Here is a 22610-nt window from a genome sequence, read left to right as displayed (position 1 = left end):
AGCCCCAAATACATCATCACGAATAAAAAAACAATTCTCCTCATGCTCTGGAAAAATACGAGCAACACTGCTCCAAGTAGTCTCTGGTGAGCAGGTAGAGCATCAGAACCAATTCTGTGACAACGATACATTAATGTCAACTCTATAAATTAAGCCACTCAAAATCGAGACTGATTACAAAAGTTCTTAAAAGAATTCATTTAGAGAATTGTTTAAGAATCAACAATACCTTTTAACATTCTTTTTATTTTCCCTGTCTCCAAATTTTATTCAAAAAGCAATAGATCGATAGAATAAGAATTAAGGTGTGGGATGTTCACCTCCTCCATCTGATGTGGTAAGCCTGTCACCCGGGCCTTAACAACTGAATACGCGTCATCGTCGAATTTACTATTCGAAAAATCACAATGTTGAGTCTTCATTCATTGGTATGGATTGTCATATCATAGATGAAAATTCCACTCACTACTACTCTTGTTGACCGGGGTCCTCACTCCTCAGATGAGGCCTGGCTTGATGAAGCTTCGAGGAGGTTTGGATTCGTTTCAGTAGTATCACATCTGACCCAAGCCAAATAGTGTCCTAGTAGATATATATCATACATCAGCATCATGAGAGATATACAAGACATTTGAAAAGAGACAAACCTTCAACGGCGGATATTCCTGTATGAGTCACGGGTCCCTCCGATTCCACCGAGTTCATATTGAACTGTCACACTTGCTCCGACGTCATTGATCAAATCGGGATCAACCAGGCCGTGCAGAAGCGCATGCTTCGTCTTCCTAAGCGCTCCTTCATCTTCATCCACATCCATGTCAGATGGTTGCGTAGCTCGACTTGAAGCACAAGTCGTCTGTCAAACAGTCAGTGAGATTCAAGTTGAAGAGATACTTCACTTTCTCGCATGATTCTCGTCTGCATTCCAATATCACGTCTGCAAAACAATCGAACCACATGAACAGCCAGGTATCTGACACATATTCATAACAAATTATCAGATTGAGAGAAAAACTACGGATCTCTGGAAAATAAGGGACGTACGATGATAAGCGAGAAGATTTCAAGCTTTGCGTGACTTTCCAAATTCACTCTGGGTTTCCCAAAACAGGTTGATAGTCCTTGCAAAACCTTCACAACCACAATAAATATAAAAAGATGAATCTAGAAATTCACAACAAATAGTTAACTTAAAATTGAATGTCTGTCAGAATTGGATCTTCTGGCTTCAACAATTGCGTTTGTGATGGTATCTTCATACCGCATTATAATTAGGCATTGTTGCATTGATCAGGAATAGGAAAGACAACACGCATTTTGAATAATTCAACAGTAGATGAGCCAGAAATCGCTGAAGTTGCCCCGTAGCACTTGAATTGGACTCCGGATGGCTAGATGAGCATCCAATCTATGCATGTAAGACAACTATGATCATGAGTTCTGTCCGAAACACAAACATGAGGTTCATGTTTGATCAGTACGTCGACGAAGGAGACAGCGTACGAAAGAAACGAGACCTAAAGTGATAGGATTTAACAAAGTCTAAGCACGGCTCTCTGATCGGAGTGAGACATAGAACCGAATGTGATTTCCATCCAAGTCATTCACACCAAAAGTCAACGTTCCCCAAGGTGTAGCACGTAGATGATGTTGATCAGCCACGATTCCAGAGGTTTTGATAGTCTTATAAAGTGATCTAAACTGCTCTTCATTGCCATCTGATCGGATATAAACTATCCCATTGCCTCCTGCTCCCACTGCATTTTCTTCGGTCCCTTTTGCTTCTTCATTCACTTCGCCTTCTGGTCTTTCATAACGTGAAACGAACCCATGACGACGTAGATAAACATTTACTGATCCTTGTTCGAGACCAGTGAATGGGTTGATTGCGTTCGAACCATGTACCGTTAACCAACAATGATCATTAGAATCTCGACCGGATAAGTAAAACGGTAAACGTTCAGTATAGAATTTGATCGATTCTTCAATCGAATTAACATGAAGTGTTGGAATCACTCTTGAAAACTTCAATCCCTTCCAAGCATCGGGTGTCACTGGTCGCTTGAAGGTGGCCATCTCCTTTCTCAAGTTGAGCGAGGAATCAGTTCTTTTTCCTGATGTTCACGACTGCTAACCGTTCGGTGAAACCAGTTGGTCAGGAGTAAGAACAAGCTGAGTCTGCCAGAAAATCTCCTTGGTTAACTTCTCTTCTAAACTCACAATAGGTCTTATATAGCCAAATCACTTATCATAGGTTGATCGGAAATGAAGCAGCGGTGTTGACTCACAGGGACGACAACGTTTGTCCTCACAGCCTCAGACGTCAAGATAGGCGATATGGGGACCGGACCCGGAATTTGGCCGGGTATCCGAAGGATGCTTTGTCGAGCGTCCGTCGGATCCGGATGGGAATTCAGACAGGCCCTCGGAGCCATCCGCAATCCGGATACTCCGGCCGGGTTGGCAGTCGGACGTGGGGAGGGAAACGGGATATCCAAGGGATATATACAGCCGTTTCAAGAAAGGTTGACAACTTTTTTTGGAGAAAGCTGTCTCCGCAGCGGGTAAAACCAGAGACAAAACTTGATCTACAGGTTTATTCTTTTCTGTATTCTTCCAATTAGCGGGGAGACAAAATTGGGTGAGGGACAAAACAGGACAAAACCCGGGTTTTGCACGTTGGCAAGATTTTCAAAAAAGATCAATCTTTGTTGAAATAGCTGTACTTTGTATTTGGCTGGCGTGTATTTGTAGATAAGAAGTGATGAAATAACAAAAGTGAAAAAATGCTGGATTAATTTTGTGCTTCAAATGTCTCAATTCACCTTGGGATCGCTCTATCCCGACCCCCCTTGTTTACTATTCAGACCCCCCCCTCAACCCTAGGTTTGCTTAGGTCACCTTAAGCACCTTAGGTTACTTTTGAACCAACCATCAATATGCACCAAATCATGATTTCACAACCATTGTATTGAGCACTTCTTTGACAAGTGCTATCTCGTATTTGACTGGCGAAGAAGAGGACCAACTGGAGTTAGTTCTCCAGAATTGCTCCTGAGCAATCCATGAGCCCAAGCTATTTCAAACTCAAGGACGACCTTCACTCTCCTTAAAACCCCACAAGTGGCTCATATCCTGTCATGAACATGCTGAAGCCGAGTTGTTTGGTTCAAACAGTAGCCAATGTAAGTCATGAGGTGATTCAGGCTGATTCATCTTGAATCAGCTCAGTCTCTATCCTCATTTATCCCCCAATTGTTCTCCCTGGATCAAATATCAGTTTTATGTTTATCAAGATAACTCAATCACCATCTTGACTACATGTGTTATCTTGTTTATCTTTGTTTGCTCAATCATAAAGATGGAGTTTGATGCTGTCCAATCTGTATCATGTTCCACTACCAGCATTAAAGCGGTTCCCAGATGGGAATATGGGTTGTAGGAATCAGACAGCCTTTGTGACTACATACATTACAATGGTGGTCTGATCCCTACAACCCCATATTCCCATCTGGGAACCTCTTTAATTCTGGCAGTGTTTTGTGAAACAAAAGTTGTTCTCAACTTATGATCCTTACAATTCATCACCCACAATTGTGAAAACAAATGGAGTGAGTAGCTTCTGAAACTTCCTCCAAGGGAATTCATGATGTGTGATTAGATTAGATGATTGAAGAGGATAACATCCTATAACATCATGTTTACAATTTATGTGTATGTTGATGACCCGCAAGTTATCAATCTGGAAATATGTATTGTCTTTGTTAACTTCAGAGCACTCAGCATTCATCTTGAGATTTGAGAATGAGCAAGTGGAATGAATCGTCCATTGCCAGCCATTGCCTGTACTGTACGTAGGTAAGGTGCTTAAGGTGACCTAAGCTGACCTAGGGTTGAGGGGGGGTCGGGATAGAGCGATCCTTCACGTTTAATGTATTTTTCACAAATGTATTTTGGTTTTATCTATTTTTCTTTTTTTCTTTTCTAAAAATGAACTATGTTACATACATCATTTGACTCAATGCAGAATGATACATCATTGATCTTGATGTCATTCATTTGTAATTTCATTTCTGTGTTTTCTTTATAACCTGATCATCATGATCACTCAATGGGTGGTGAGAATTGTCAACGTGGCAAGCACCGAATCGGAGGGAGGATGTGTATCTGGAATCGGGGACGGGGTTTGGGGTTGACCCAATCCACGGTGCAATCAGGTTTGCTGTGCTGCACGTCAGCTGTATTTGGGGGGGGAAAACACAAAAAAAGTGCAAACATGACATCAATTTCTAGAATAGCTGTAAACACTGGTCAGATAGATTTTGCTTTTCCTCATCTGACTGTATCTTTTACAAAATCTTATTATAAGATCATTGTGTTCTATTTCTCTCTCTCTTATACTAAGATTTGTATTTTGTATTTGGATCCAGTCCAACAAAAAAACTTGAGAGTGAGTAGTGAAAAAAAACTAATTAATCACTATCCTTCTCCATGTCATTAGTTTGGTGTAATTGTATGAGGCACAATAGGAGATTGCCTTGGTCCATGCAAACAAAACTCAAGGAATACCTTTGGCATTTTCTGAAGCTGACCCTTAATAATTGATAGATATAAACATAACAAAGTCTCACACCTGCTGAGCAAGGCCGGCGTAGGACTTTGTTAAGTTTATAATAGATACCGGATTGGGATATATCAAATTCCAGACAGGCTACTGGAAGAGGATAATATCTCATAACAGTGAGTGGTCAGCTGACACAAACAAAGTACCATAATGTGAAAGTAGCCACATAGATAGGAGAAGGATCCCCTTTCCGCCCACATACTCTTATATCCTTCATTCCTGGTTCCTCCATTAATTACCATCTACTACAAACTTTACTTATAAGCTTTCTATAACCAACCCTTGCTTCCTTGCTCTGTGGACTTGTAAGTAAACACAAACACCCAGTTTGGGGTATATCACCAACCCCCCATTATGTTGTTCCTGTCTACCTGGTAGTCTTGTCTAGGTGTTGGGAAATCCTAATCCCATGTCATTAATAAGGACCCCAACAAGCCGCTTTGTAAGGTTTCTGGAAGAGGGACTTTTTTGAAAAACCCAATTGGATATTCTCCAATTGGTACAGATAGAAAAATTATCCATTGGTTTGGTGCTTAGATGGGGCTGAACTCACCCAATACTGATTGGTGCCCATCTCGACTCAGATGGGTTTCTGACAGATCTCATTGCCTGACTGGACAACTTAAGGCTTAAGTCTATGAGCTGTAGTGAGGCAGGACCCTGTATAGTGCCACCCCAGCCCCTGGAGCCAAAATGCAATTTTTGACCAAAACGTTTGTTGTGAAACTTGGAGCCAAATTGATCAAGTTTGCTGGGGCCTTGAAGCCAAAACCACCAAATTTTTATTTCAAAATTTTATGTGTGTGATATTTCAAACTGAAACCTCAGCAATGAACAAAGTCCCACGCTCGCTCCTTGCCAATAATCAAGCGAGGGACTTATGACAAAGTGATACACTATGGCCTGTGAGGGGAAAACGTTCTTTCTTGCCTAATAAAACTTTTTATCGCATTTGTGGGTTTTCTTGGACCAAAGGGAACCTATATCGCTCCTTCTTAGACGCTCATAACTGTCCAAAAACATCCTGAGGAATGTGAACCACTCCTGGTTTTCTTTGCTCCAAAGAACTGTATTCACATTGTTTTTGTATGTATCTGATCCCTTGTAAATAACTGCTGCAATCAAAAACGCATGCCAGATGCGCTATTTCACACCAGTTTTGTGAGCAAAAAAAAGATGAGGGGGTTGAGTGACTGATTTTTTTTTTCAAAAAAAATTACATTGCGGCAGTGGTCAAAACCAATCAAAAATCCCTTTTTCAGGGTTTGTACTCTCTGTATTTCCAAAATTAGTACAAGACAAACAAAACTTGGTCAAAAGGAAAACCAGGTTTTACACCATGATATACTTTTCAAAAAAAAGAATGATTGCCCTTTGTTCAAAAACAATTGTGCGCCACAGCAAACAAAACTGGCCCAAAACAAATACAGGTGTTGAGAGTCATGATCATCATGAGCAGTAAACTTGCTCTTGATAGGACTCCTGGTGATCATGTTGGTCTGGCAAGAGATCTACTAGCTTCTTGACAAGTAGAAGTCTTCAAGGAACACAGGATTGGAGGCTGTGAAAGGAAACTCTGCTTTTCAAATATGCTTCCATACACATGGTTCTCACCACATTTCTTTTATATTTTGATGACAGGAGAGCTCCTAGGATGTATTCTTTGGTCCAGGAACTCAACAAAGCGGATTACTTGATCAGCTCCACCATGATTGGCAGCGTAGAAACCTCACTTGAAGAAGGTCTATAGGCTGCCAAATGGCTCATCTTATGGTGGCAAGCCAATCTTGCTGCTCAACCGCTGGGCTACTGACCATCTTGCTGTATGGCGGTATGGATTACCTTGTTATCTATCAAGCAAACCAAGTCATAAAAAGAAAAGAGAACTGATCATATCTGCATGTATGTATGCAAATAGTTTTGACTTTTGAGTCATCAAGGTGTAAAAAGATATTGATCACAAAGAATTCATTTTTTTTGAAACAAAAATAATTCCAAGAATGATCCAAAAACCTTTAGATCTCAAACTCCTTCATGATCATCTCCCCCCCAAAAAAAAATCAATCTACATATCCAAGAGCTTCCCCTTTTCTTTTTATCTATTTTCTTTCCTCTCACAGTACAACCCTAAATTTAAAAAAAACATATACAGCCATTCCTTAATCTGATTGCTTCACTCACAACTTTTCTTCCAACTCTTTCAACATTTTCCACAATTTTTACATTTTTACATTTCTTTTGTAACCAGCCACTCTGGTGTCTTGTAGATACTTCCTACATTGCTCAAATGTTCTATGGGAGGCTCGTAGTTCCACACCACAAGAAGGGCTTCTAACAATGAATTATCTAGGTTAGCCTCAATAATACCCAGGATTTTGGTAGAGCATTAGAGCCTTATAAGTAACACTGCCAGGATTAAACACTCTCCCAAATGAAACCACATATCTTGGCAATAATCAATGAACATTTATTGTACTATGACAATAATTATTCCAAAAAAATCAAAAGTTCTTCCCGATTTGGAGGGTGTTTAATCCTGACAGTGTAGGTGTTTCAATGGTACATCACCCAGAAGTTTAACAAATCTCAAGTCATCAAAAGACCTCAAACCCTACAAAAACAGCTTAGCCTTGTACATGTAACCCAGGGCCATACCAGTGGCTATACAAGTACCGTATATTGTTCAAGACCTACTGAGACTTTGTAATGAATTACAAAAGAAAAAGGCAAATGCAAAATTTGTTAAAAATGTTTAAAAAAAAAGTTTGAAAGAGAAGCCACCAATTTAAGGAACAGCTGTAAAAAAACAATTCTTCATATTCTTCATATTTGTAGAAAAAACAACCTTTTTTGTTTCATCAAATCTTCATTAATCCATTCCAATTCCAATTCCAATTCCAATTCCAAAAAAACATTAAATTAAATCAAAATAAATATCATCAGATTCATGATCAAAAGAGTCTAGAGTCTAACACCAAGAGAGAGAGAGAGAGCAAGAAAGAAAGAAAAAACATAATGACAACCTTTTCTTCTCTTCTCAAGAAAAAAACCCACAAGTCAAGAAGATAACTCTTTCAAAGAGAGAGAGAGAGAGAGAGAGAAAATGGGAAAAGAAAAGAAATCCTAAAAAATTTAATACAAATCGTCATGAGAAAAAAATGATGATGATGAATGATGAATGATCAAAATTAAAAAAAACCATTAAAAAAAAGTTCATTTCGTTTCGTTTTCCTTTTCGTTTCTCGTTTTAGAATCTTCTTACCAAACCAAATTTGTTTCAAGTTGAAAAAAAACCAACCCTCAAAAAACCCTCCAAAAACTAACCCAAAAGTAAAACCTTAATCTCATTTCGTTGTTCATCTTCCTTTTTCAACTTTTCAATTTTCAATGTTCATGAATTTTCAAGTTTGAATCACTCTTAATCGATTTTTCTTTTCAATCACCAATTTCAACCTACAAAATTAAAAAAAAACCAAAACCCCCCATTAAAATCAAAATCACCACCATTCCAAACAAAAAAGAAAACCAAAAAAACCAAGGACCCACACTTCATCAATTCCAATCGAATCATTTCCATGATGATGATGATCATCATCATCATAACCACCACGACGATCTTGATCTTGATGAAACTTAATCGATTGATCAAACCGATTTTTAAATTCCAAAAGTCCATCACAAACCAAATCCAAAACCCTACCTACATACATACCAGTTTGACGATCCTATATAAAAGCCAAACCAAATCATCAAAAAAAAAATCAAAAAAAATCAGAAGTCAGAAAACAAGAAAAGAGAGAGAAAGAAAAAAAACCACTCAACCTCAAGATCAATCGAATCAATCGATCTCCAAATCCATCTCAACCTATTCACCTCATCTTTACCCATCCGATCTCTTTGTGACAAAGTATGAGTCAAAAGATGAGAAAGTGTCAAGAGTACAGGTTGTGATAAACCAGCACCAGGAGCAGGGAATTTAAAAACTTCTTCTAATTCATAAACTTCAATCAATTCATCTATTCTTAAACTTGATTCATTTGATAAAGCCGACAAAAAAATATCTTCATATGATCTTATGTTTTCATTCAACTTTGGATCTTGGTTTGTCATTCTTGGGATTGTTGTAGTAGGTGCTTGGGTTGGGATCGGGATGTTTATTGATGGACCTGGTAATGGTGTAGGTGGGGATGGTGATGAAAGTAATTGATGGATTTCTTTTTTAATCGTCTAAACAACCAAGAAAAAAAAGCATTTTCTCATCAATTCAACCTTCAAATCATCTACACACACATCTACACCCTCCCCCCCCCACACCAAAAAAAAAACAATTCACCAAAAAATACTCACTTCTTGAACTAAATTTAAAATCTCAGGTAATACTTTCCTTTCAATCTCATTCACAATCATTTCTTTTAAAACTTTCTTTAAATTGATTTCTAATGAATTCGAAATCAATCCAATCAAATTCATTTGTCTTTCATTCTCCATAATCTTTTCTTCAATCTTTTCTTTTTCAAACTTGTTTTCTATCAAACCAAAAAACACAATAATCCATCATCAGTTTTTGGTATATATATGTGTGTGTGTTCAACTAACCTAATTGGTTCACTTGACTCATGAACATCTTTCCCATTCTTTCGACTAAACTCTCTTCAAGTCTTTTCAAACTGGTTTCATCAATTTGATTCACATGTGTTGCATGACCAACCAAAGCAGAACTGCCATCCAAAAACCCATCATGTTCTCGACTTTTACCCACTTCAACACCAAGAGGATTGTTACGTAAAGAACTGGTTTTATTCTTTTGATGAATCGAATTCGAATTTAGGATTGGTTTCTTAACTCCAACCGGTTCAATCACTTCGATCCTAGTCCTTCCAATCCTCTTGACCTCCATCAAATCATCATCTCCTTCTTTCCTTTCAACCGATTCTTCTCTAACATTCACATCTACCAAGATCTCACCTGCCAACGATTTCCTTCGACTCATCCCTCCTTGATGTTCTTCTAGATGATCTTCAATCTGATCTTTCGATCCTTCAAACCGTAAAAAGTCGTGTGGTAAAAACAATTGATGGATCCCTTTGGGATGAATATTAAAGGTCGAGATCCCTTCGATGCTTCGATTCTTCATCGATCCTTCATCAATCACAAACGAAATGATCGGATCAGGTGTCGAGATCTCAGCGATCCGTTCCACAAACATTCTTTCTTCACTCGGTTGATGTCTTCTACCTTCAATATAAACCGAATCCTCTTCAAGTTTACCTCCAAGCTGACCCCCTTCACTTTTCTTCATCTGATCATTCTCTTCATCTTCATCTTCTTTAACTCTCAATTTAAATCCATAAATCGATCCTCTCAACGAATTCGAAACCAAAATCGTCGAATCTTGTCCTAACCAATTCGAATCCCCAAAACATTCCGATTCCGATCCCAGATCTTCAGGTACTAAAAACTCAATCTGAACCTTGGCTTTCGAAATCGAACTTAAACTTACAATCTCTAAGATTCTACCGGAATCTCGACTGATCAAAAACCCAATCGGTTTCTGACTCTGAACACTCGTAAGAAATTCAATCTTCGTAATCGGTTTCGTTCCACTTAATTGTCCTCCCATAATCGTCCAATGTGGTTTTAACGTTTCTCTTACAGTGATCAATCCATCTTCTGTTACATAGGCAAATGCACTTCCATCTGGACTAAAACAAAATCCAACAACCTATGATACCCCCCCAAAAAAAATCACAAAAAAAAAATCATAAAAAAATCAAGTTATATTTCTGGCTTTTTTGCTAAACTTGAATTGCAAAAAAAAAACTTACATGACTATTAGTGTGAATAATCTCTTGACCATCAAACCCTTCGATCTCCGAAATCGTTCGACCCATACCAATACCCCTCTTCCACATCCCCAGAAACCCAGCACGATCCAACCTAACCAAAACGATTCGTTTATCATTCGTAGATACCAAAAACACACTAGATTCTTTAGGATGCCATTTCAAATTAACAAACTTTAAATGATCATCTTTCAAAATCAAATCGACCAAGACTTCATAATTCGCTGTTTCTTCTTCAAATCGATTCGGAACTTTCCAAATCACTAATCTTCGATCACTTCCAATACTTCCAATACACCGCCATCTTTTTCCTTCATGAGCTTTTCCTATTGACATATCTATGACGACTCCTTCGTGTTTTCTTAATAACATTCTTGCTCCACTGATCTGATCAATCACTCTGATCCTTCCTACTTTAGTAGCATATGAAATAAACCCATCCACAGCTACTTTCTTTCCATTTGAAAATTTAAAGACACTTGGGAATAAAGTGATCGGTATGATTTTAGAATCTGATCGATATAAACTTTCATAATTAGCTGATGAAGTTGAGATTGTTATTGATTGTGGTGAATGTGATGAGCTGATCATGTTTTGGTTAATGATCCGGGTGGGATGGTCAGCTTCGATGATGGGTTGAGTGGTTTCTTGGGTCTTGAGCTCGTTTAAGAAATTGATGGCCATGTAAGTCGTCGTGATCGGTCTTGGAATCGGATCAGGAACAGTGGTAGTTGATCCTGGTGTTTGAGCTGCTAAAGTACTAGAAGGTGTTAAGGTCTGGTTTTGAGATTGGGTTGGATCTTGAGGTAATTGTGATGAACTTTGAATAGGTTCGGCATTTCTAGGTGAAAGAGGACCTGAGCCTGGATTGATAAATCGATCAGTCGTCCTACTAAGCTCAGTTTGATCTGGACTGATGATCTCAGTCTGATGAGGATGAGACGGAAGTTGGTTTGAACTTGATGGAGAACTCATCGGAATAAGTGGATCCGATTGAGGATTGAGAATAGGAACTTGAGCCTGAATAGATGAGATAGGTGATAGGGTGGGAGAAACATGATTGGAATGTAAGGTCTGAGTGATCTGATCCAAGTTAGTGATCTGACGTAAAGTAGAATGAGGTAGTTTGTGATCTGGATCAGATGATAAGGATTGCAAGAGTGAGATCTGATGAGGAGTACTTGAAGGTGCAGGTGAACCACTTAGGAAATCAGTAGATTGAAGAAACGTAGTAGGAGGTGGAGTGGATGTGATTGGAGTGGATGATGATGAAGATGATTGATTGAGAAATGAAAAATCACATTCGTTTGGTTTGGTCATCAGAGTAGGAGTTGAGATTGAGTTTGATGAATGATGATGATGTGGTTGAGTGGGTTGATGAGTTGGACGTCTGTTGAGAGTGTTGAGTAATGCAGTAGCTTGTAAGGATGAGTTAGGTTTGAGATTGAATGGTTGAGTTTGTTGAATTGAAGAAGTAGTTGAGATTGTATGATTGGATGATAGTTGAGTAGGTGAAGGAATAGGTGGTAAACTGAAGTTAGGTGGTGGTAATGGTGGTGATGATAAGAATTTCAAACTGTTGGAATCAAATATAGCAGAATGATTAGAAGGAGTGGTGAAGTTAGAATGAGAAGGTGAGAGTGGTGGAGTATGGTCATGATCATTAAACAAATCTTGATCAGCATAACTCAAGATAGATGATAATCGATAATCAATCAATGACATCTTCTTCTTGTTCTTGTGATTATTTTGATTTGATTACTTTTTGGTAAGATTGATTGGAAAATGAGATCAAGTTTGAAGAGTTAAGGTGGACTTTATGCAATCCATCACTCACTTGTTTGTCAATTGCATTTCAGGAGTTCATCGATTCAGTCCAGTAGTCATCCAATTCATCAATCAATCCAAAGTTAATCCAATCAAATTTAAAAAGTTTAGTTCAATTCTCACTGACTAATGATGATCTCCTACCGATCAACTCAACAGGTTCATCAACTGATCAAATCATTTGGCTTACCTTTTCTTCTTCTTCGATCCTTCCAATTCCATTTCCAACTCTAATTCGATTGATGATGATGATCGATTAACCTCCTTGGTTTGAGTCTCCAATAAACTCATCACATTCATCATATCTGGACAATGGATCTCTGGTTCATCAGTAGTAGTTCCAGTGCTGGTTGATTTGTTGATCGAATTCGCTTCTGGTGCAGGTACTGGTACGGGTACGGGTGATGAACTTTGACCAATCAATCTAGAAAATAACTCGTCAATCGAAGATGGTCCTGCTAGTCCTGGTGATTGGATAACTGGTTCTGATGGATTTGAAGTGATTTCATGATTTCTGATCTCGTTTGATGATTCCATCTTTCTTGTTTTGAAATTTACTTGATCGATTTGTTTGGTTAGGTGATCGTTGGTTTTGATTTGGTTGGATTTGAGTGATATTGAAGTTCAAAGTTGTTTCTTTTCAATTCTGAGACTCAGACTGAGACTCAGTTTACAAACAAACAAACAAACAAATACAGCTTTAGCCTTCACTTACCCGCCACCTTTCATTAACCATACATATCCATTTCATTAACCACAGCCGAGCAAACTTCAAACCCAGAATGACATCATCATTTCATCTTCCATAAACCTTTTATTTCTTCCTTACAACTTCAAATCCTCTCTCAAATCAAATCAAAAAGTACATATAACAACAACAAACCAAAACATAGAAAGACAAAGTAAAAGAACTGTCATATGTAATTTAAGAAGACTTTTAACACCACAAAAAGAAAAAAAGAGATCAAGAAAATCATAGAACAAGCCATTAAGAAAAAAAGAAAATCAAATGAATGCCGATTGATTAAAGTCAATCAAATTGAAAACCTTCAAAATAGTCACGGTCATGGTCACGGTCACATTCAAAAGAGCTGATCGATTTCAACTTGCTGGATTAAAACTTTCACCATAGGTTTCTTCAAGTTCAATAGCTCTTTCAGTTTTATCAACAATAGAAGGAAGTGACTAGAAAAAAAAGCAACAACCATCATCATCAAAACATGTTTCAACAATCCAATCAAAACTCAAAAAACAAGAATCACTGACGGTTAATAAGTTGGATATGATTAAACCGGTGGTGGTATAATCTTCTTGTGCTTGTTTTATATTAGTCACTTCATCTACTCCGCCCAACAAAAAAAACAACACGTCGTCAACTTTAAAAAGTCCAAACCGATTTTCGAAGCCAAGCAAAGCCCGCAAGTGTTTAAAGAACACACATGACCCAAAAGATAAGTTTCTGGTTCGTTCGACTTACCATTAATGATTTTCCAACGATTTCTAGGATCGATTTCTTCCGAAACTTTCAACCAATCATCATTAGATTCCAACCCGTTTCGAACCTGACCATCCAATTGGCTTCGATGTTGATCGACGGAACTGTTGACCAAACTTATCAAATGGTTCGGTAAACCTTTTCGTTTACGTGAGTTATCGACTGCAGCTTCGTTGACGGCGTATTGTTGTCTGACAACTCTTTCGGTTAGAGAAGCATCGATCGGTTTGGTTTGGCCTGAGAGTGAGGTGGTGGTGGTGGTGGTGGGTTTGGTTGGGTTTGGTTGAGGTTTGGACAGTGATTGGAAGTCTGGGGGTGCTGGGATTGGAAGACCTGAGATTGATAAGTTGGGTCTCATGAGTTCAATTGTATGTTTAAGAAAAACCTTTTTTTTTTTGAAAGAACACAAGGAATAGAAAAAAAAAGACGAAATCTTTAGTGTGTGTGTCTTTTTTAACGAAAACTTGGGTTGTGTTTTTGAAGAAATTTGTCATCATTTTAACACCCAGTAAGAAACAGATAAAGATCTGATGTGAAATTTTTGAAAGAAAAAAATTGGTTAAGAAGAGGGAAAAAATTCACTTACATCAAAGATGACTTCTTCAATCACTTTAGCATCTGAACTACCTAATCTGATTCCATTACATAAACAAGATTCTTCTGTATAAGTTTTAACTTGACGAGTTAGTTTTTTTATAAATTCATCGTATTCGTTTTGATGATCGAATTTAATGTGACTTTGTTCTGAGAGATTGTTCATTTAAGGGTTTTGATGATGTTTGGATTGGGTTTGAAGTCAGGTTGAAGTGAGTTTGGTGAGTTGATTTGGTGTTTGATTTGGTGTGTGTGTGAGTTGAAGTTGAAGTTGAGAGTCAGTTTGCAGAATCGCGAGTGAATGACAGTCCAGACTTAAAATTTAGAAGTTTAAATCGGTACATACACCACGGTCCACGGGAGGGTTCTGTGTCCAGCTACGGGCCTACCCGGTCTGATAAGCGTCTCGCCCAATAATGGCCCGCTGACCGACATTTTTTTTGAAGTGCTTGATGGCTTTCACTGGGTTCATTGATCTCCATGTAATTGGGCTAAAGGTTGTCGAGACAAATTTTCCTACATAGTCCCTCAGTCAAGAATGCTCATTGCTTTCAAGCACATTCCTCTGATGATACTAAGGTCGCGTTCACTTAAGCCAGATTTCGTGAAGTCGCATTCCGAGCAACCACTTTTCTACATGTAGAAAAGTGATTTTTGTAAAAAAAGCCCAAAATCCGCGTTTTGTCAGAATTCGTGAAAAATGATGTAATAGCCGTGTTCAAACCTGACCCGGTTTCAAAAAACCCAGTTGACCCAGTGGACTTTTTGGCTGGAAGCTGTCAAGAACTGTCAATGGATACACAAAGTTACCACCAGAAGAGCAACTGGGTAACCGAGTTTTTGTGTCAACCGGGCTAGGTTTGAACGCGGCTAATGAAGCGTTTGATTTGATGATCATTAAGGACGGTTTTCAAATCTTTGAAAACCAGAACGGTCTTGAGAGTTGCAATGAACAAAAAAAGGTTATGAGCCTTTGATAATCCAAATCATCCCTTTTTCCAAGTTCACATCATGTTGAGTTCCTCCGATTCCGACTCTGACACGTCCTCTATATCCATTTGACCCGCGATTGCAGTTCTCAAGATTATCATCAAGGCCGGAATTGATTACATTGCTTCAATAACCACCGAGAAAAAGCCATGTCAAACATCAAAGCTTTGAGGAAATCAATATACAAATGAGATCCTTGAAGGCAGTGACGTTCGGTTTCCAGAACTTTGTCAAATGGACAAACTTGCCTTTAAGGGACTAATCAAAGCCCTTGAAGGCAAGCATGTCATCCACTGCAAGCGTAGTGTTACGGTGGAAGAGCAAATAATGATCTTTTTATATATCATTGGAAACTCTGGCTCCAATCGAGTTGCCGGAGAGCGCTTTCAACTCTCTGGATATACCATCAGCTGTTATTTCAACAAAGTCTGCCGGGCCATAGCATCTCTCGAATCAATATATATTGTCCAGCCTACCGGAGGAGAGATTTGTCCAAAGGAGATTAGGAATAACCCACGGTTCTTCCCATACTTTGAGAAATGTGTGGGTGCCATCGATGGCACCCACATTCCTTGTATTGTTCCTGCTGACCAACAACCAGCCCATCAAAACCGCAAAGGGGATCTTAGCCAGAACGTTCTAGCCGGGTGTTCAACCAACATGATGTTCACATTTGTTTACGCTGGTTTGGAAGGATCTCATGCGGATGCTAGGGTTCTTCATCGAGCACTTGAAGAACAAAGATTTGTAGTTCCTGAAGGTGAGAAACTTACATTCCTTTTTTATACTTTGATATTGATCTGTTTGTTCAATTCAGATCGCTTCTATCTCGCCGACGCTGGTTATGCCAACGTACCAGGTTTTTTAACCCCTTATCGATTGGTGCGGTATCACCTCAAGGAGTGGAGGAATTCTTACTTGACACCACAAAATGCAAAAGAACTTTATAACCACCGACATTCAGCACTTCAAATTGTCATTGAACGTATTTTTGGTGTCTCAAAAATGAGATTTCCAATTCTGGCTTTGATGCCATCTTATCCTTATAAGACACAAGTAATGATTGTTGTAGCGTGCTGTGTCCTACACAATATCATCAAAATTGAATTGGGCAAGGATGAATTTTTTGCTGAATAGATGTTGAAGGAGTGCTTGGAAAGGAGAATGGCCGATGATGGTGATCCAGATTGGGTTGAACCTAACCCAAATCAGCGGACTCAAGCATCTGAACATAGGGACCACCTTTCTGATTGGATGTTCTGTGATTTTGTTGATGCACCAGCGGCGCGTAGGCAGGTTTAATACTTTGAGGCTCATTATTTTAGCAAGATTTCAATTCAAATCAAATCATCATTATATGTGTATTACTTTATAATGTATATTCTTTATAATTTGTAAGATACATATGAATACTGTAGTTTTTATTTTGTAGGATACAAAAGATGAAATGACAAAGTAAGATAGTTAAATGAAAGATAAAAGGTATGAAATGAAGAAATATCATTACAAGTTAAACGTCAACTATGAATTAGTTTATCCCATTCAATCATCCAATCACTCAATCCCTCAATCATCCAACTATTTTCCAATCACCCACTACCATTGTACACCTTCCCCAACCATTCGAATACTGCACCCTTATCCTCTGCTACTCATTCAAGACATCAGTATGACCGCTGTCCTCCTCCATCAGTCACACTGGCACTGCACTCACCGGATATACTTGACCCAAAAAGATCATCCGCTCCTCTCTAAGCTATGTCACGTCACTTGCCCTAGCCCTACATACCCAACGCTAGCCAACCTTGAAAGCCTACACTGTGCATACTAGAACGCTCCCTCGAGAGTTTCCAATCTTTACGTATGTACCCTTTCCTCTTAATTTTTATTTTTAAGCCATCCAAATCTTTCTCAAGTACCCCAATTTCCCTCACCTGACGTCTGTACTTGCCTATTCTTCTCTCAAGAGGACCCTGGATTTCGTCACACCGCGCATCTGGGTGTACCACAACCCTTCATTTGAGCCTCAATCAACCCCTTTGACATTCCTACTGATGCAATCAAAGCATCCGCCGTAGTTTGCCACTTTCCCCGTACTATTTTTTTGACCCAATTAATCTCCTTGGACATCCTCTACCTCCTACCTCATTACCAAGTCACAAACCACGATTTACAATGAAGCCCGTTACCCCTCGTAGCAAATTGCACATCATCGCAGTTATTTCCACATAGCCTTTTGTCATTTGTCAACACTTATAACTTACTCCTTGGCCAAGTTACTGCTCTATTCTAAAGTGTTCTATCTCCCTATTTACCTTACTCCTTTACTGTCCCCCATATAGTATTCTACAATATAATTCCAAAATGTCCTTTGACACATTATCAAACACCAACCGCTTAGTCTTAATTCGCAACCGCTATTTCCTTTACAAATTCATCCTCCAATCACTTTGTCCTGACCGTGGTCCTCAGTGTCATGTTATCACCTTCCACAAGAACTCTCTTCCAACCATGGAGACTTTCTCTTTGATCAACCTACTCACCAACTCCCAACATAACAACGTGCAGATGCAACCCATTTATCCCACCATCTTTGCTCCACATCAAATCCGGGATCTGTTACACAATACGTCAGTACTCATTTTGCTTTGACCGCTCGCAAGTCATTCCTCCCAATTGAACCACTTTGCCCGAGCAGATTCATCCCAGCATCAATCTTTGCCGCGTATGCAAAACCTCCTCGCGTCTTGACTTTAAACGGGCTTGAACTTTTAAAGCAAAATAGTCAGTTACCCAGTCCTATTTCCCAAACTCGCATGATACACATAGAAGCTCACTCCTGGATTTGTATGCTATCAGTACACACAAAACAACATTACCAAGCGCATCTGCTTAATCATCCTTCCTTAATCTACAACCATAATTTAATATGTACTGGAACCCTGATTCTCGTGGTTACAATTGAGTATCAACGCCGTGGTTTGCCACACGTGCACCTGTCGTATTTATGTTCTACTCCTATGGACCTGACGTTCAATTGATGATGCACGCACACTCTTAGCACATACATCGTAGCTCCAAAGAAATCACCACCATCTCAGTTCCCTACCATGTATATAGGTCTACTGCTTTCAATCCGCACACCGTTGTATCAATTTCCAGTCAGATGTTGTGGTAACATAATCCCACATAGCCATCTTATACAAAGCTACGATTCTAGCATTGTCCGTTTTCTGATACTTGGTCACACCATTTGTAAACAATCCAACCTAACTTGCCGTGTTCCTCATTCAGCAATGCTTGAAGCCGTCGAGATATGTTCCTACCTGTGCAAAGCCAACCTCGCCAGGCGTTACCTTTGATTTTCGCGTTGAGCCCCGGCCCTAATTTCGTTTGTACAACCGGACGTCTCCAGCCCAGGTTACGTACAGGTTTCGGTACCAGCCTCAAATTTTATTCGGAAACCAAATCATGAACATACCAACCTACCATATCCGCCCGCAGCCTACCTACCCAGAGTAAGGTCCGATACAGCTTACTGCTCACAAGAAAACCGCGAAACCCGATGATCCGAAATACCATACACGATGTACCCCCGTACCCTGATCAAATCAAAACCTCGGCTTCCCTTATCATACCGCAAAACAACAGTATCCTCTTCTATCACAATTCCATAGACCACGACTCCCAGCAATCAAAACCAACGGAGTCGGCGACACCGTATAGCCACGTGAATTCACTATACTCTACCACTCGAATCATTTAAGCCCCCAAAATCACGACTCACTAGCTGCCTAAGATAAGAAATCCAACATTATAACCCAGATCACATTCAATCTTCCCTAGCAGCGGACAAACCGACTACGTCACAACTCCAACATTCACACATCAAACGATGTAACTAATTCATTATCATCAGCCCCAAAACAGTGTCGGAATTACTTGAGAACGTGTGTCCACTTGATCCTCTACGACCTCGGTGTCATCAAATGCTAATCCCATCGATTGTAACTCCAACATATCACAACCTGCACATTTCTATTCCCCATGATAACCATGCCATTTTTAACCCCCGATCAAGGCTACCAGTCGTGTCCCAGCGGCCGAAACCATCCCCCATACCCTTTTAGTCCTCTACTAGATACCCGCCTCATCTATCCAGCTATCGTTAATTAGTGAAGATTCATTCCAAATTGAACTACCGATAGTTGCAATTTTCAAGATATATACTACCCCAGAAAATCAACCATTTAACTCAGATAGCCGGCGAATTGAACTCGACAAGCAGTATAACCCCTAAATGTCTACCGTAGTAATATCAATAAGTACTAATTTCATATTGTAATAACTTTCGAAGCTAACTCCACGCCATACATGACATCATACCATCAGCATATCAACAGTTTTTCCCTATATAAGCAACTCATATTTAGAGATTGGTTCATCCGAAAACTTCAAACCCAGCGTACAATCACAACTATTCCGTGCACATCTGTAAGACTTCGTAAGGATTTCAACCTAAACTCACTCCTCATCAGTGTCCTTCAATATCTAACAATAGCCCTTTCATTGTCGTTATTCCGTCGTTCCTCCCATCAATCTTAAATTTTGAAGGCCGGCGCTGTAACCTTTTCAACTCTAACTTCTTAACCTAACTGTGAGTTATTCCTAAGGTCCTGACTATTCCCCTGCGAGCACGGGGCACTTTTGAACTGCACTATCACTGATGTATCACCGGGTTTGGCTATAATAGGCTATAGCTATAAGATAGATGGCTAACCCCAGCGATTCCACCACCCATGGTCTGTACCTGACCGGCAACTTCGAAGTCGAGAAGAAGGTTCAAAATCCCTTACAACGCCAAGGCCTCATTCATAAGCTAATTACTCCTATTTTTAAACATCACAGTTGTCTCCGGAAAACGGATGGAGAGCCGAGTACCGCACATATTCAGTTTGCATTGGAGCCGGTGGTGCCCATTGTAAATGTCCAATGACCTAGGAGATCCAAGCGAAGGGTTTCAGCCACGCCCAGTTCAGATTAGAACCTAACACCATTTACTTCTTACGGGGTTCTTTTTTTCCTTCGAACACCGACAAAACTACCGACGACATGCTATTTTTTGAAGCCTCGGACCGAATTTTGGTTGGCCCAGTTGACGGTTTTGCCGGGGACCTCGTTGATTCAATTGGGGTGACCGGAGTAGGAATCATCACGGCCATTGAGCAAATGCCCGAGCCTAGAACCAATGGACTATTGCCAAACCCCGCTGATGGCGAGAAAATTGTTACTATAGTCAATGTGCTCCACTCCGATTACCACCCTACTGTGAGTTCAATTTCTCTATTTATTCACGTCTCCAACTCATTTGTTCCTTTTACAGTCTAAGGTGGCAAAACAGTTCAACGTACAGTACCGTATTCCTCCTACCCGTAATCTAGCAGGTACCCCGAAGATCCTCAGAGTTGGCCGCGAGTACCAATTCCACGGGTTTCTCAAAGACTTTGACGAGACCAATTTTTTATATATTGTGGTTGTAAGTCAAAAAGTTTTTACTGCTCCCATTCCCAATACTTCCTGATCTTAACAAATACAGGCCAGCAAGGTATGGCCAACTAACGGCAATAAGGAGTACGAAGTTGGGTCAAAATCCGACACCGATAACGGCGAAGATATTAAACCCAACGTATCAAGCAAAAAACCTGCCAAGTAAGTCGTTATTATTGATGATTAGTTAACTGCGACTGACCCCTGATTCACACCAGGTTTGTGCCAGCGCCTCTCAACGCACCCTTCAAGTCGCCCGTTGTCTCTACTGACCTTGCGTCCACCCCAACTCTCGCATTTGGTTCCCATGATTCTGGACCCCCGTCCATGTCCCCAGCGTCTTCTAGACCAACACCAGGACCATCCCACAGTTCTTCCGACACTGCCACCTTCAACCTAGCTCCAACTCCGCTAGGGAAAAAAAGGGGTCGAGCTCAACCAAAGCGCTCTGGTAAGAAAGGCAAGACTCTTGATTTGACCGAGGAAGCGTAAACCTTCCACCGAAGTGCGTTGCCACCCAACAGCCTTTTGACTCACTCGAAAATGTTAAGCGCCAAAGCCCTCTGTTCTTTTACTGCCTGAATTCGTTCTTGCCACCCAGATCAGTTCTTCATTAGTAATTAGATTCATTCCGAACTCTTCCCCTCCGCTCAAATGGCATACATACTCTCACATAGATTCACGAATCTGTACTAGGACAAAAAAAACATTTTTCTACCCTCACAGGGAATCATCACCGGCAATTCACTTCACAAATTACTTTTTGCAAACAATTAAAATTCTTCTTCTAATGCTGTGATGCAGTCGTAAATTTTCTCTTTGTTGTTGTTTTTTTAACTTTGCCGATTGCCAAAAAACATTACATTTTTTCAAAGAGCCTCAAACTTTCGAAAAAAAATTCATATTGCTCGGTTTGATCACTAAACATTCATCTATGTATGCTCCACTGTTATATATATATTTGTCTTGGGTTTATTTTATCACGCTGCTTATCCATGTCTCAGGACTGTGAAAAAAAATTGGTTTTCACCGGGTAGTCTGACGCGCATGAGTAATTCATTACGAATACTCCTATATTTCACAAGCGTGCCCGAGCCCAATTGGGCGTATGTTTTATTGGCCGCAAACCCGGCCTAAGAACCAATCTGTATTGACCCCAGTACCTGACATAGACGATCTTTGCCAGTGAAATTGCCGAATCAAATTCTCTTCATGTTCATTAACCCACTAACTATACTCCCACCTCCCACTTATTCACTATATCGCCGGCGGCATCTGGCAAGCAACTGGATTGCTAAATTTATCATCACTTGATACCTTCGGAAAACATTGCGCAGAGCCACCACTATCTCAGCCATTTGTTAACCTCGACAATGAAACATCATCCTTTATGCCTCGGGACGCTGAACGTCAAGCTTTCGCTGCCCGAAATAACCAACGCAACACAATATTCCGAAGAGTTGGCTTTGGTACTTGCAGCCGAGGTTCCCACGTGAAGGTTCACCTTGGACTTCACCCAAACTAGCAAGCAGCACATCAATATGCTCAAACTCCAACAATAGTACCCCTACGAGACGTTCGCTCGCCGATATAGTGCACACAAGGGAACCTGGAACAGAAACGTACTGCAGAATAATTACCAGCCAACCAACATCTCCATTTACTCCTTTGGCACCTAATCATAAACTAT

The 22610-nt window shown here is 39.9% G+C and overlaps 5 protein-coding genes across 5 annotated transcripts; 1 reads left to right on the top strand and 4 right to left on the bottom strand.

Annotated features, from left to right (window-relative positions):
- Positions 1 to 1542: 1542 nt before the first annotated feature.
- On the bottom strand, positions 1543 to 2076 carry MELLADRAFT_88536 (uncharacterized protein; the record flags this gene model as incomplete). Its single annotated transcript, XM_007411818.1, has 1 exon — positions 1543 to 2076. The coding sequence occupies one exon, from the start codon at positions 2074 to 2076 to the stop codon at positions 1543 to 1545; it is 534 nt and encodes a 177-aa protein (XP_007411880.1).
- A 5949-nt stretch (positions 2077 to 8025) lies between these two features.
- MELLADRAFT_108147 (uncharacterized protein) lies at positions 8026 to 12192 on the bottom strand (the record flags this gene model as incomplete). The annotated part of the gene is made up of 7 exons (XM_007411817.1): positions 8026 to 8077; positions 8171 to 8324; positions 8509 to 8851; positions 8972 to 9150; positions 9221 to 9382; positions 9590 to 10346; positions 10450 to 12192. 7 exons carry the CDS (start codon positions 12190 to 12192, stop codon positions 8026 to 8028), a joined length of 3390 nt encoding a protein of 1129 aa, XP_007411879.1.
- Positions 12193 to 12406: 214 nt separating this feature from the next.
- Positions 12407 to 12831, bottom strand: MELLADRAFT_108146 (uncharacterized protein; the record flags this gene model as incomplete). The annotated part of the gene is made up of 2 exons (XM_007411816.1): positions 12407 to 12434; positions 12485 to 12831. The coding sequence occupies 2 exons, from the start codon at positions 12829 to 12831 to the stop codon at positions 12407 to 12409; spliced, it is 375 nt and encodes a 124-aa protein (XP_007411878.1).
- A 247-nt stretch (positions 12832 to 13078) lies between these two features.
- Positions 13079 to 14614, bottom strand: MELLADRAFT_72297 (uncharacterized protein; the record flags this gene model as incomplete). Its single annotated transcript, XM_007411815.1, has 4 exons — positions 13079 to 13479; positions 13561 to 13634; positions 13772 to 14174; positions 14376 to 14614. The coding sequence occupies 4 exons, from the start codon at positions 14547 to 14549 to the stop codon at positions 13396 to 13398; spliced, it is 735 nt and encodes a 244-aa protein (XP_007411877.1).
- A 5530-nt stretch (positions 14615 to 20144) lies between these two features.
- On the top strand, positions 20145 to 21412 carry MELLADRAFT_108144 (uncharacterized protein; the record flags this gene model as incomplete). Its single annotated transcript, XM_007411870.1, has 3 exons — positions 20145 to 20213; positions 20970 to 21082; positions 21139 to 21412. 3 exons carry the CDS (start codon positions 20145 to 20147, stop codon positions 21410 to 21412), a joined length of 456 nt encoding a protein of 151 aa, XP_007411932.1.
- Positions 21413 to 22610: the final 1198 nt, after the last annotated feature.

The sequence above is a fragment of the Melampsora larici-populina genome (assembly GCF_000204055.1).
Source record: "Melampsora larici-populina 98AG31 unplaced genomic scaffold MELLAscaffold_27, whole genome shotgun sequence".
In the NCBI taxonomy this organism is placed as follows: domain Eukaryota; kingdom Fungi; phylum Basidiomycota; class Pucciniomycetes; order Pucciniales; family Melampsoraceae; genus Melampsora; species Melampsora laricis-populina.
The sequence above is the reverse complement of the archived record's forward strand: the minus strand, read 5'-3'. Positions and strand labels throughout refer to the sequence as shown.